The sequence below is a fragment of the Chinchilla lanigera genome, unplaced genomic scaffold (assembly GCF_000276665.1).
Source record: "Chinchilla lanigera isolate Chin_1 unplaced genomic scaffold, ChiLan1.0 scaffold00034, whole genome shotgun sequence".
Classification (NCBI taxonomy): Eukaryota; Metazoa; Chordata; class Mammalia; order Rodentia; family Chinchillidae; genus Chinchilla; species Chinchilla lanigera.
In genome coordinates, this window is record NW_004955435.1 from 22,789,350 (window position 1) to 22,804,452 (window position 15,103).

General features: G+C 44.0%; 1 protein-coding gene across 1 annotated transcript in view; it reads left to right on the forward strand.

Moving 5' to 3' along the window:
- Positions 1 to 13,774, forward strand: part of Phgdh (phosphoglycerate dehydrogenase) — a 45,651-nt gene extending 31,877 nt beyond the window's left edge. The window contains exons 8-12 of the mRNA XM_005389088.2: positions 6,567 to 6,719; positions 10,288 to 10,420; positions 11,580 to 11,710; positions 12,571 to 12,808; positions 13,446 to 13,774. Coding sequence (XP_005389145.1) covers positions 6,567 to 6,719; positions 10,288 to 10,420; positions 11,580 to 11,710; positions 12,571 to 12,808; positions 13,446 to 13,600 — 810 coding nt within the window. The 3' untranslated portion in view covers positions 13,601 to 13,774. The remainder of the gene's footprint in view (positions 1 to 6,566; positions 6,720 to 10,287; positions 10,421 to 11,579; positions 11,711 to 12,570; positions 12,809 to 13,445) is intronic.
- Positions 13,775 to 15,103: the final 1,329 nt, after the last annotated feature.

A 15,103-nucleotide genomic window follows, 5' to 3' on the forward strand; every position in this document is an offset into this window, starting at 1 on the left:
TCCGCCGGTTGGGAGCATGGAACCTCTGGTGTTACCAATCCCCGTGATAATGTTATGAGGTACACAGTGGTCACTGATTTCTTTTATGTGTATGTGTGTGTTTTTTTTATTTTATAAAACAATAAAATTTCATAATCAAATAATAAGAGAATAACAATAGCTATTACACTATGTATCATTATCTTCAAAGTTGTTACACAGAGTATAAGACATAAGCCAAAAGGATTCTTACAAAAAAGAACAGATAATAACATAAATCTTTCTTTTCAATGAACTAAGGTAAACTAGTAGTACAATTGAAACTACTTGGCATATATATTGAAATATTTTTAAAATAATGGAATTTGTAATTTGGCAAAGTATTTCAACTCTGTACTTACTATTTATCTCATATATTTGTATGTATAGGTATATATACGTATGTGTATGTATATATAATTTCTCATTTAAGAGAAATCATGTAATGTCTTAAGCTTATGTGTCTGACTTATTTCACTTAACTTTATGTTCTCGAGTTGCATCTATTTACCTGAGAATGCCTTAAGTTTATCTTTCTTTATGGCAGCATAGTCCTCCATTGTACATAAATACATTTTCCTTATTCATTCATCTATTGATAGACATATATGCTATTTCCAAGATCTAGCTATTATAAATTGTGCTGTTATAAACATGAGAGTGCATGTGTCCCTGTGATTTTACGGTGATTTTAACTTTTTGAAATACGGTGATTTTAACTTTTTGGGAAGATACATAGAATCGGGATAGCTGGGTCAAGTGGAATTCCTATTTTCAGTGTTTTGAGGGATCTCCACACTGATTTCCATAGTGGTTATACTAATTTACATTCTGTCTTAGTGACTTTTCTTGTTGCTGAAATAAAATACCCAGCAGCCCCAAAGCTCACAGTTTGTAGAGATTTCAGTCCATAGTTGGCTGGCTCCAAGACATGGCACAGGAAAAACAGTCCATGCTGACAGGCAGGATGTAGCAGCAGCAGCAAGCTTCCTTTTCCCTTTTATTCTATTCAGGTACAGGTCTATTGTTTGGTACTACCCACACCCTGGGTGGGCCTTTCCATTACCTACAACCAAAAACTATGCTAAACCAGTCAGTAGACTAATGTAGCCATCACATACCCTTACTCTATCTATATTCCCTCAACCTAGATCCAGCCACCTCTGAAAAACCACACCTATGAGCACATGAGGCTTTGCGGGCAAGGTCTAAATACAAGTCATAACATTCCCACCAACAATGTAGTAGAGTTCCTTTTTACCCACATCATTGTCAGCATTTGTTATTATTTGAAATCTTGATGAGCCATTCTTTCTGGAGTAAGATGGTATCTCAGTATGGTTTTAATTTGCATTTCTCTGATGTCCAGCGATGATGAGCGTTTTCTCATGCCTTTATTGGCCATTTGTACTTCTTCTGTTTTGGTTTCTCACTGTTTTTTAGGTCTTTTATTTTGGGAGGTTTAATTTTTTTTTTTTAGTTCTTTATATATTCTTAATGTTAGTCCTGTGTCTGGAATAGCTGGCAAATTTTTTCTCCCATTCTGAAGATTGTCTCTTCACTCGGTTGTTTCCTTTGCTGTGCAGAAGCTTTATAATTTGACATGATCCCATTTGTTGATTCTCGGTACTATTTCTTGTGCCATTGGTGTTATGTTCAGAAAGTCTCTGCCTACACCTATGTCTTCAAGAATTGTACCTATTTTATTTTTCAGTAGATTTTCCTGTTTCAGCATTTAGATTTTTGATCTATTTGGATTTTAGTTTAGTTTAATTTCTACATGTGGATAGCCAGTTTTTCCTATACCATTTATTAAAGAGGCTGTCTTTTTTCCAGTGTGTGTTTCCTGGCCCCTTTGTTAAAGATCAGATAATTAAATGTACTTAGGGTTATTTCTGTGTCCTCTATTTTGTTCTATTTTGTTTTTATGCCAGTACCATGCCATTTGTTTTTGTTTTTTTTTTTTTTTTATCACAGTGTTTTTGTAGTGTAACTTCAAGTCTGATTGTGGTGCCATCTGCTTTGCTTTTGTTCCACAGAACTGCTTTTGTTATTTGCATCTCTTCTGATTCCCTATAAATTTTAGAATTTTTTTCTTTAGCTCTGTGAGAAAATACATTGATATTTTGATTGGGATTGCATTAAAAATGTGTGTATAAGTTTTGGAAGTAGAGCCATTTTGATTATCTTGGTTCTGCTCAACTAGGAACAGGGGATATCTTTCCATTTTCCGATATCCTTGATTTCCTTTTTCAGAATAATATAATTTTATTCTAGAGGAATTTCACTTTTTGATTAGGTTAATATCTAAGTATTTAATTTTTTGATGCTATTTCAAATGGTATTGTTTTCCTGATTTCTTTTTCAATAAGTTTGTTATTAGTGTATACTATTGGCTTTTGTGTGTTTATTTTGTATTCTACTACATTACTGAATTTGGTTATTAATTCTAGTAGTCTTTTGGTAGTTTTTTTGTGTCCTATAAAGGATAATGTCATCTGCAAATAATGTCTTGACCTCATCTTTTCCAGTATATATCCCTTTTATTACTTTCTCTTGCCTAATGGCTCTGGCTAATGTTTCAAGGACTTTGTTGAACAGGAATAGTGATAATGGCCATCCTTGTCTTGTTCCTAATTTTAGGAGAAAGACTTTCAGTTTGATGTTGGCAAACGTTTGGTCATAAATGGCTTTTATCAGATTGAGATAAGGTCCTTTCTGCACCTAATTTCTTTCTTTTTCAAGTATGTCCATGAATGGATGTTGGAGTTTTTCAAAGGCTTTTTATGAGTCTGTTAAGATGATCATGAGGTTTATGTGATAGATTATATTTATTGATTTGTGTATGTTGAACCATATTTGTACCCCTGGGATGATTTCATATTTGGTCATGGTGTATGAATTTTTTTTGATCATTTGTGCCATTTTGTTTGCCAGTATCTTGTTAAGGATTTTTGCACCTATTTCTATTAGAGAATTGGCATATAGTTCTCTGTTTTGTTTGGATATTTCTGTTTTGGAGATGAAGATAATGTTAGCCTCCGAGAATGATTTTGGAAGTACTCCTTTCCTCCGAGTGTCCTTAAAAAAACTGAGGAATATCTGTGTCAAATCCCTGAAGTTTCTGCAGCATTCAGCTGTGAATTCCTCAGGTTCTGGGTTTGTTTTTTTTTTTTTTTCTTTAGTTTAAGGTACTTTTTTGTTATGTTTGTTCTGTTTTTGTTTTTTCATGGCTTCAATCTCATTTCCTGTTTGTGGATTGTTCAAGATTTTAAAGTCTGCTTGGTTCAGTTTTGGCAATTTATATATATCTAGAAAATTTTCCACTTTTTCTGAATAATGCCATTTGAGTATGCTATTTGTTTGATATATATGTTTGTGAAGTAGTTGTTAATTTTTTGCATTTTGGTAGTATAAGTTGTGATTTCACTTTTTTGTTTCTAACTGCATTAATTTCTGTCTTTTCTTTCTTCTTTTTTTTTGGCTAAGTGTTTGTCTATTTTATTTACTGTTTCAAAGGACCTGTTCTTGAATTCATTGTTTCTAAATCTCCATTTCATTAACTTCTGCTCTGATCTTTATAATTTCCCTCCTGTACAAGCTCTGGGTTTAGATTTTTCTTAGTTTTCTAAGACCTTCAGTTGTATTTATTTGGTCTGCCTGTTTTCTGATTTGGGCATGCACTGCTATGGTGTCCCTCTTAAGACTGCTTTCATTGTGGCCCATAAACTTTTGTATGTTGTACTGGCACTATTGTTTAATTCTAAAACTTATATTTTTTCCTTCATTTTCACTGTGACCTATTGATTATTTAACAGTCTGTTGTTTAATTTCCATGTTTGCCTAGTTTCTGTGAATTACTTTGGTATTTATTTCCAGTTTCATTGCACTGTGATCTGATACTATGCATGGTAAAATTTAGATTCTTTTGCATTTACTTAGGCATGCTTTATTAACTAGTATGTGGTCTATTTTGGAGAAAGTACCATGTGTGGCTGCAAAGAATGTGTATTCTGTTGTTAGGTGGGACACTATATATCTATTAAGTTCATTTATTCAAAAGTTGGGTTCAACTCTGGTATTTCTTTGTTGAGTTTTTTGTTTAGTTGATCTATTTACTTGTGATAATGGAGTATTAAGATCCTCCTTTATAATGGAACTGTATTCATGTTTATCTGGTCTTTTATGTCCATTAAAGTTTGTTTTATGAAGTTGAGTACATTGTGGTTTAGTGCATGCATGTTTGTGATTGTTATCTTTTTCTGTTAAATAGTTCATTTAACCAATATGTAATGTTCTTTACTTCTTTTGATGAGCTTTGGCTTGAAATCCACTATATCTGAAAATGGGATAGTTACTCCTGCTTCTTTTGGGGTTCATGTTGCATGGAATATTATCTTTCAACCCTTGATTTTTTAGTCTGAATTTCTTTTTGTGTTAAATGTGTTTCTTGTATACAGCCTATCACTGGATTTTTTTTCTTGATCCATTCTGCTAAGCTGTGTCTTATGATTGGCAAGTTAAATTCATTGCACTAATGGTAATAATTAATATGTATTGACTTATTCTGGCCACTGTATTAATTTGCTGTTGCTGTTTTGCTTTCTTTCTCTTCTACTTAATTACTATCCCTACCGACGTATTCATTTTACTGGATCTTTTGGTGTGGTTAGCTTCATTGTCTCCCCTAGGATATCCTTGAGAACTTTTTGAAGTGTTGGTTTGGTGGTCGTGAATTTCTTTAGGTTTTTCTTTACTGTGGTAGTATCTCATTTTTCCATCAATTTTTGTTTTTGTTTTGAGACAGGGTCTTGTTATGTAATTCAGGCTGGTCTTGAGCTCACTATGTAGCCCAGACTATCCTTGAACTTGTGGTGTTCCTTCTGCCTCAGCCTCCCGAGTGCTGGGATTACAAGTGTATACCACCACATTGGATGTTATCCATCAATGTTGAAAGATAATTTTGCAGGATATAACAGTCTGGGTTAGAAATTGTTTTCTTTTAGAGCCTGAAACACTTCATTCCATGGTCTCCTTGCTGTTAAGGTTTGTGTTGAGAAATCTCTTGTAATTCTCCAGGTCTGATACCGTGTCTTCCCATTGGTCACTTTTGCTACCCATACCCATGATTAAAAATCATGTTGTTCATCTCCTGGATTGTTTTTTGAATTTTCTTATGGACTCTCATTCTTTTCTGTGCTGGGCATTCATGTTTTGCACCTGTTTTTTAAATTCTACTGGCTGCTTTTTAGTGTCTTCTCTAGACTTGTTGGTCATTTGTTTCATTATGGTCATTATATGATTTATTACATGTTTAAATTCCAAAGCACCTCACAGAACTGTTTGACCTCCATTAGTATCTTTTCTGACCTATCTGCTGTGTAGCTTTTGATTCCCTTCCCCTTATTGTCCCTGTATCCGTGTTAAGGGAGATGGGAGTTTTTAGAAGCATTTTGTTGCATTTCCTTCTCATGTTTCTGTTTGTTTGCTTATTTTTTGTGCTGATTCAGTCCCCTGTTCTTCAGAAGTGAGCTACAGTGTTGTTTACAACCTCCCTCTACCCCCAGTAATCCAAGTATTGGCACAGAGAGAAATTCAGTTGCCAGCCCCTGCTATGTTACCTACTGTGTCTATGGTAGTAAATTCACTGGTAACGATTACATTAGATGTCAACAGGATATTGACAAACGCGAGGCATCTCTTATGAACAGTCCTTTACCAAAACCAAAGTGGACTCTGATTTTAGTGAAGATAATTGGACCCCTTTATACTGACATGTAGTAATCCAAAGCAATGCTTTCTGCTGGATGTTGGCAGCAGTGCAGCAACACTAGCCTATCACTAGACTGCATGCCTTCGTCATTAAGCCTGCCCCCTCTGATGATTCCTCCCATTCAACCTGACCTTCCACAACAGAGTACAGGCTCCGCCATCCTCCTGTTCTGGTGCTCCCCGCCAGGGGATCCCAGGAGGTCCTTATTTAGGTCCCACCCTCTCCAAGCCTATCTCCCAAGCCTGTCTCTCATCCTGTCTCTGTAGAAGGGTATCAGTTCAATCCTGAAGCAAAATTCTCCCGGTCTCTTCTTCAATCAGGTTGGTCTATTGGTTGTCAAGTCTGCTGCCTTGTGCTACGGAGAACCCAGGGACTGGAGGAGGGGTGCTTGGTTCCCAAGTCCTCTGGGTTCCAACACAGGGCCAGATGGGCCACGGCAATGCCTGGGGGCAGGGCAGGCCTCACCAATTTCAAGAGTAAGGAAACCGGCTTAGAGAGATGGAGATTTTCCCAGAACACAAACTGTGGACTGGATTCCAACCTCAGCTCCCATGGGAGCTGAGGTTGGAATCCAGTCCACAGTTTGTGTTCTGTCCGCTCTGCCGTGATGGAACATTGATGAGGAAACTGGTCACTGACTTCAGAGGCCATTGACAAGCAAGTAGAAGTCATATCACTCCTCCTTGTTTTCCTCTGGCTTCCCTTTTGACTGGGGCAGCCCAAAGGGGTTCTGGCCAGTTCACAGGAACCAACTTCAAGGTCTCTTTTGGAACAGGAGCCACCCCGAGATCAAGCCTTGGTGGACCATGAGAATGTCATCAGCTGTCCCCATCTGGGTGCCAGCACCAAGGAAGCCCAGAGCCGCTGTGGGGAGGAAATAGCCATCCAGTTCGTGGACATGGTGAAGGGGAAGTCCTTAGCAGGGGTTGTAAGTATCATTGCATGGGGCTGGGGCACTAGAGGCTGAGAGAGGAGATAGGGGAGGTTTCTTATGAAAGATAGTGGCTCCATAGGTGACCAGATTTGGTCCTCCTGGAGCAGAAGATAGAGTCCACTTGAATTGGCTGTCTTGGAGAAGAAGGGAGTGGGCAGGAGCAATCTATCTGCAACCTTGATAGCCGTGGCCTTGGAGTGAGAAGCCCTGTTGGAGCTGCTACACTGTAGCCCTGCTGCAGAGCTGGTGGCTCTTCCCAGGCGCAGCCTCTGGATAAAAGCTCCTCTGTTCTCCACATACCTTGGGAGTGAAGGGGTGTTGCTGGGGTGACACAGCTGTGTGCAGGGGGTGGTGTGGGGGGGCCCGTGTAAAGAGCTGGCATCTTGTGCACTTCCCAGAGTGCGCTTTGCATCATGTCTGTTCTCAGGGACTCACCCCACCCTGAACGACCTGCCTCCCTCACCTTCTGAAAGTGGAACCCTCGAGGCCAGCTGGGACTGCACTTTCCCAAATCATGGCCTCACAGCCCCACTTCTGGTCTTTGCCCATACTGGCCTTCTTGGCAAGGGCTTTTCCTCTAAGCTTAACCTGATGACATGCCGAGAATAAGTCTGGACACCAGAGACTGCCACAGCCCTTGGGGTAGACGGATAATGAGGAGGGCATAGCTCCTTCAAGGGGACCCTGGCCTCCTTCATGAGGTCTCACTTGTCCTTTGTAGCTCTGCCTCCATTCTTCTATTAATTAGTAACATTCTTAGATTTCTTATATCTTTCTTTTAAACTAAATTCTCTGTTCTCTGAGGACAAAAAGCAATGCCTTAAGTTTCTCCACAGTTTATGTGGGTGTGGGTTGGCCCAGAGCACGTACTCAGTACTCTGAGAAAGTCAGTGAATGAGGCTCTGTGAAAGAGCCTGTGTCCCTGGCCTTCACTTGCAAAGACGGAATTGTGCCAGGAAGGACCAGATGTTCTATTCAGCCCTCCTTCCTCTGACAGCTCAGCTGTCCAGGCCACCCTGCCCTCTACATTCTGAGTAAATCAGGGTGCTGCCTGCCGTCTGCTGTCCCTCTTTGCTCCCATTCAGTTGTGGAAGTCAGGAGGATTCATTAAGGCCAGTTACCAGAGGTGTGATGTGAGGGCGTGGAGAGCCTGTGCTGGAGACAGAACGGGAGTCAACAGGACCTGGACCTGGACCTGGACCTGGACCTGGACCTGGACCTGTCTGTCTTCTGTCCTCTAAATGTGTTGCTCCTCAGGGTGGTGCCTACTTTCTCACTCACCCTGCCTCTCAGTAGACTTCTGAGAAGGTTCTCTCCTTCCTGGTGACCCTGACAAGGACCCAGGCTGGGGCTAAGGAAGACGGGAGGCACAAGTCCTCTGCTAATCGACATGAGTATGGCTTTCAAAAGGCAGCTTTGTGCCCTACCTATTGCACCCCATGGGAGGAATTACCTTGTCATTAGGCAGTGGTGGCATTGCAGTGCTTTCCTGAACCGGACTGTGTAACATAAGTGCCATTAAATGGAACCATAGAATATCCCTATCTTACTTAGTGAAATCTCTTGGTCAAAATTGTTAAATGTTAGTAAATTTAACTTTCTGCCCAAAATTGCTGATGGGATTTAGAAAGACATTTGGGAAGAAAGATATTTTTGTCACTTTAGGAAATAGCTTTTTCCTTTAATCCCAGCACTCGGGAGGCTGAGGCAGGAGGATCGTTGTGAGTTCAAGACCAACCTGGGCTACAAAGTGAGTTCAAGGCCAACCTGAACCACAGAGCGAGACCCTTTCTCAAAAAAAAAAAGAGGGAAATTGCTTTCTCCCTAACTGTCTTAATCACTTTTTCATCACTGAGACAAAATATCCAACACCCACAATTCAGAGGAGGAGAGGTTCATTTTGGCTGAAGTTGTTAGTCCATGGTCAGCTAACTCCAAGGCAGGAACGGAATAGCAGAAGGACATGGCGGAGGACAAGGTGCTCAGCCCGTGTAGCCAGGAGGCAGAGAGCAAAGGTAGGGGCTGTGGAGAGAATCTCCCCTCGGTCATGGTCTCCATGACCTGTTTCCAACTACGGAATTCATCAGTGGATGAGCCCACTCATGAGTCCAGCACCCGTGACCCTATCACCCTCCACACTCCAGAATTGTTGGTGACATTTTAGATCCAATCCAGGATGCGAATTCTTTATTGCATCTTCTCCAGTTCAGTTCTAACCTTTGCACAAATGTCTCAGGTCCCTGATTCTTCCCGGAGCCCTCTTCCTTCTCTTTTAGAGGCTGGAGATTGGGCCTCTCTTTATTCTCCTGACCCGCAATGAGCTCCCTGGTGGTGGGCTATGTGGGCCCCACACAGGAAAAAGAAATGAGCCGTGGTGCCTATCTTTGGGGCCATCTTGGCTGAGCGTGTTTTCTGTTTCCTGTGTCTGTACCTCCTCTCAGCTCAGCCAGCTGTTCCACAGTAGTCCAGCTTTCCTCTCAACAGCTTGCTCTCTCAGGTTCCTCTTTCTTTGTAACCTCTTGGGGAAGATAAAGAGAAGCCTTTCAGCAGGAAGCATTCACACCAGGCTCCCATGCCTTGATAGCTATTTCCAACACTAAGATTCTCCGTTTAAAAAAAAATACTTTTTCAATGATACCTTGTTTTAGGGGGTGCAAACAAAGTCTTGCCATGTAGTCTAGGCTGACCTCAAACTTGTTATATAGCTTAGGCTGGCCTTTGAACTTGAGATCCTCCTGGTTCAGCCTCCTGAGTGCTGGAATTACAGTACAGGTATGTACTACCACGCCAGGCTTCTAGTATCAGATAGAAACAGTGTTTCTTTACCACTTCTTGTAGCTACCTGTTTGATTTGCATCAAATCTCAGGTTTTTAATTAAATCCTTAGGTAGCTCTTACATACAACCTTAAAATGGAATAAGAATTTCAGCCTGGAACAGGCTGATTTTGTTGTCAGGTCCCTGGAGAGGATCCAACTGGGCAAGGCTTAGGCTTGGAATTTCAGTTCTTAGCACACTTCCTGGTTGATTGACTTGCATAAATTTCTGAAGTATGATAGGATCATCAGAATTATGTGGCTCCATCTCTATGTATTGTGATGACTGAGTATAGTGTTCAGTGAGACGGTAAATAGTCACATTTTTAAAAAATCAAGATGGAAAATAAAAACGGTAAATTAAGAGTGCCATCCCAGAGAGAACCACCCCTCTAACTCCAGCTCATCTATGGCTGTATTATGTAAGTCAAATATCCATGTTTAATGTGCTATCCAAACCCTTCAGCATAGAAAAAAGCAAATCTGCCACAGGGTGGGTGTGTGGTCTTAGCCTTTTGTGTCTATTTCTGGCTCGAAAGCTTTCTGACCTGTAGGGATAATTTGTTGTCTCTTTTTTGGTGGCTGATGGAAGTTGTCACTCTCCACACACCCAAAGCATGAGTAGCCCTATGCCTTCCCTCCATGTGGAGCTGTCTCTTGGCAATAAGACCTTGATTTCGTCACTGAATCAGGCAGGTGGACCCCCTACTTTCCTAGTGATCTTTCTGTTTCTTTCTATTTTCGTAGGTAAATGCACAGGCCCTTACCAGTGCCTTCTCTCCTCACACCAAGCCTTGGATTAGTCTGGCAGAAGCTCTGGGGACACTGATGCAGGCCTGGGCTGGCTCCCCCAAAGGGACCATCCAGGTGGTGACACAGGGTGAGCATGGATCTTGTGAGCCACACAGTATGCGTTGGGGGTACTGCAGAGGGATAGGGGAAGAGTGTGGATCCGTCCTTGCTGGATGTGTCCACTGCTAACCACAGAGCTGGTCAGAGACTCCAGCGACTTGGGCTCTTCTCTCAATGCAGCTCATTTGCTACTGAGTGTGGGGGCAAAAAGCCACTGGGAAAGTATATTTAATGTTTCATAAATCTTGTTTATGTAATATTTTTAGGATAGACATGCTTTGTGTGCAAGAGAGATGCTCACAGAGGCAATTTCATGCAAAAGGCAGAGAAATCAGAGGAGGGAATCCCAAGTTCAACAACCAGACCACTTAATTCTCCGTGGCTTACCTGCTGGGTGACTCTTCTTCCTTTGAGCCTTGGATTCTTCATATGTGACCAGCAAGGCAGTGGGGACATTTTGTGCTCTGTAACTCACCAAGGTGCATGATCTTTGGGGGTTTGCTCCTCGTGGAGTGGGAATGAGAGCGGAAACAGTACCCACTCCCTCCTCCTCCCCCCGGCCTGCTGAGCACGCTTCGGCTGCCTTTGTGGTGGATCCAGCACAGTGCAGATATGGCTCAGTGACCAGGGAGGAATTCATTTCCCTTAACTTCTAGAGAGCTGTCCTGCCCCACTCACTGTTGGCTTCTGACACTTGCAGAGAGATTGTGGGGTGGGGCAGTTAGACCACAGCACTAGCAATATCAGGGAAGGTCAGCCCAGGTCCGCGCTAACCTGGGCACCCAGGAGGCAGAGGAAAACAGGCAGTTGCTTTAGTCGCTCATCTCTGCTCATTCCTTTAAGCTGGCAAGGCTCTGAGTGCCAGACAGTGAGAGGAGGGAATTTCCAAGTGTTTCCTAGGAGACTGAAAGGCAGGCCAGGGTGGCCTGAAGACTTGGGCTGAGTCTCGGGGAAGAGTTTCTCAAGCTGGCTGAAGTGTCCTGGGCTTCTCAACCTGGACCCCAACAGTCTTCCCTTCCTGGCTCTGAGCATTACGGAGGAGAGGCAGACTGCTTGCTCCAGGCTGTGGCAGTGGTCCTTAGGTTCCACAGGAGTCTGTAGCCCAGAGCTAAGAAGCTGTGGCTTCCTGTACCCACCTGTGGTGCTCAGTGAACAATGACCTTATTGTAGTTTCTCTCTGTCCCCAGGAATATCTTTGAAGAATGCTGGGAACTGCCTCAGTCCTGCAGTCATTGTCGGCCTCCTAAAGAAAGCTTCCCAGGAGACGGATGTGAACTTGGTGAACGCCAAGCTGCTGGTGAAAGAGGCTGGCCTCAGTGTGCGCTCCCACCCCATTCCCTGTCAGCACTGCTCTTCCAACTCTCATTTGCAGTCAGCTCACAGCTGTCTCACTGGGTGGAAGTTCAGAGTGCGAGTCCTGCCCTTGGTCCTGTTTACCGTGAGAGCTGCTCATAATCTCTTCATCTGCAACATGAAGAGGACACCCCCCTCTGAGTGTTGCTGAGTAATTGATACCTATGAAAACCCTTCATGGATAGATAAATAAGTGGTATATGAACAGGATACAGTGGTATGGTAACCCCACTGCACACCCAGGGAAAATGAACAAGGCTGTGTCTAAATGGAAGCTGGAGATGGCCTGGTGCACTCAGCCTCTGACTCCATCCAGTGCTCCTTGTATCACAGCACCTAGTATATGGATTAGTTTGCAACTCTGGGAGAGGGCAACGCATTTCTGCTGCTTCTCAGGGCCTCCCCTCTCTGTGCTTCTCAGTCATGAGGAAGAGACGGAGGCAGTAATGGAGCTCTCCCACCCCCACCCTCCACTCCTACATCAAAGTCAGGCCCCTGGCTGCAGGAGACAGGAAGCTGGAGCAGGAGGAGCCAACCCAGATCAGCAAAGCAGCTGCTGGGTGCTCACAGTCCTGCCTCTCACCTCCCCGCCACTCCTCTGCAATTCCTACCCCTTTCCTCCAAGCCTGTATCTGGCAGGTCTTTCTTGGTCTTCCTTTAGGGAAGTCCAGGGAAGCTGACACACAGGGCGCAGACTTACCCCACTTGCCCTGGCCCTGACTTTCTGAGCTCATTGGCCAGACTGGAACTCTGCACATAGGTGATTATGCAGAGTGAAAATGATGCTGCCAGGACTAACTCCACCTTCTTGCCTTTTCTCTGCAGGTGACCACTTCCCACACCCCTGCTGCCCCGGGGGAGCAGGACCATGAGGAATGCCTTCTGACCGTGGCCCTGGCAGGTGCCCCCTACCAGGCTGTGGGCTCAGTCCAGGGCACCACACCTGTGCTGCAGGCACTCAGTGGAGCAGTCTTCCGGCCAGAAGTGCCTCTCCGCCGGGGCCTGCCTATGCTGCTGTTCCAAACTCGGCACTCCACTCCTGCAGTGCTGCCTACCATGATTGGTGAGCAGGGCCACCAATGGGGGGCTGGCCAGGATCCTTGAGGCGGAGGTGGGATGTGTCCTGGGATTAGATCCCCACAGACTTGCTCCTTTCTTGCTGCCCTTCTGTGGGCCTCAGAGCACATCTGGATCTGCATGAAGCAGGGAAAGTGCCTTACCTAGGGTCACAGAGCTGTGGGACAGGGGTGGCACCAGAGCACGTATTAAGGGCCCCAGGCCCCAGGCCTCAGGCCTGCCATGTGAGGCACACTATTTACACCTGCACATCTCTATTCGAGGAGCTAAGGGCCACTGCAGGCAGGTTTACCTCTTCTGCTGCCAACCCTGGTGGCCAGCCTGCCTGAAGCAAAGCTGAGTTTGGCAAAAGGGTGTGCCCTTGGGTTGGAGAAAACCAGATCAGCAAGTCAAGAGCTCTAGCTCTGTCAGACGGGCAGACCTCAAAAGTCTCTGGAGTATTGAGGGAAACTGAACAGGTGTCTTATTTTTCTTTCCATGTCAGTTCTTGATATTAAGGTCAACTTCACCCCACTGCAACTTTGATCATGGCTGCCTGACTCTGAGTACTTGCAGCCCTCACTCCTTCTTCCATGCCCTATGCTCTGTGCCCCATGCCAACCAGGGGTTTCTTACACTTCCAGGTCTCCTGGCTGAGGCAGGTGTGCAGCTGCTATCCTACCAGACTTCCGTGGTGTCAGATGGGGAGACCTGGCATGTCATGGGCATCTCCTCCCTACTGCCCAGCCTGGAAGTATGGAAGAAGCAGGTGTCTGAGGTCTTCCAGTTCTACTTCTAACCTTGGAGTTCACCAGTCCCAGCTTTGGGGGCTTCTCTGAAGAAACTTAACCACTGTAAATAGTAAGGAGAGGCGATCAACATTGCTGGGGCTGAATAGAGTCTGGTGCTGCTCTGCTGCAATCCTCTGGCCCTGCAGTAAGGCAGTAACCATCGAATAAAGAGCCTGCTCCCACCCCTCTGTCTCCATGTTGTCATTGTCCTAAAGAGCCACCAGAGGGCATGTGTGTTCGGCTGCTGGAGGGTAGGAGATGGGGAGGGAGGCTGGGTGGGGTAAATGGCGTGAGTGTGGCTGCTCTGAAAATGACCCCTCTCCTAAGGTTAGAGGCATTTTCACAGACACACACTCAAGAGTATTTCAGATTCTGTCCATCGTGAATATATGTGCACATTAATGAGTAAAATTCAGCAAACACACACACCACTATATCACGAGTACCAGGCTGGTTCTTTGCTTTCAGGAAATTCAAACCTGATCCCTACTACAGAATTCTCATACAATCAGGAGGCAGAGTGCACAGGTCAGTGGATGCATGAGTGTGGGGCCAGAGGTGTGTGGGAAGCTCTCCTGAGTCCCAAGGAAAAAGTGCTCTAAACTGGGGGTGTTTGGAAGGATTTCCTGCAGGGAAGAAAATCCAGAGGTTGGAGGTATGAGGATCTTTAGCAGGTTCACAAAGCAAGCTCAGTGTGAACTGAATAGTATACTGCCTTTTTAAAAGATTATTTCATGCCTAATGTTAGAATAGGACTCCATGCAAAAGACTTTGCCTTTTGAGAGCTTTTCTCCCTTGTAGGGAAGGATGCATTCCAGGCTGCCTATTAGGTGCCAGTAGCTTTCAGGGTTGGGGCAAGATGATTCAGAGGGTTGTATAAACTCAATCGGCACCCACTGTATTGTGCTGTATCTCACATAGCTGGGACTTACAGGTCCAGGAATCAAGGGGTAGAAGTGGGAATGGTACCATTCATTATTACCCCTAGTGATTCGCTAGCAAAGTTTTTGTTTTCTGTTCCTGCAGCTTTATGCTCTGCTGGCTTATAAGTTTTATTTATAGAATGAGGAAGGCTTGTACCAGGAAGTACAATTATGGTACATTATATAAGATGGTAAAACTTTCCCTTGGTCATTTTGGTCTCCTAATGCCTCTGAGAGAGCAAGCTAATAAGGGAGTCACAGTGTTGGTAGGCTATCAAGGGGACCCAGATTATTAAGGGGAAATAGGACTACTGCTGTACAATGGAGGGAAGGAGGAATACACTTAGAGTGCAGGAGATCCCTCAGGGCACCTTCTAGTATTACTATGCTCTGCTATTGAAATTAATGGGAAAGTACAAAAACCCAGTCCAGGCAGAATGACAAATGACTCAGAACCTTCAGGAATGAGGATATGGGTTGGCCCACCAGGGAAAGAACCAAGACCTGCTGAGGTGCTTGCTGAAGCCAAGGGAATACAGAATGGGTAGTAGAGGAAAGTAGTTCAAAATACCAACTGCAACCCTGTGA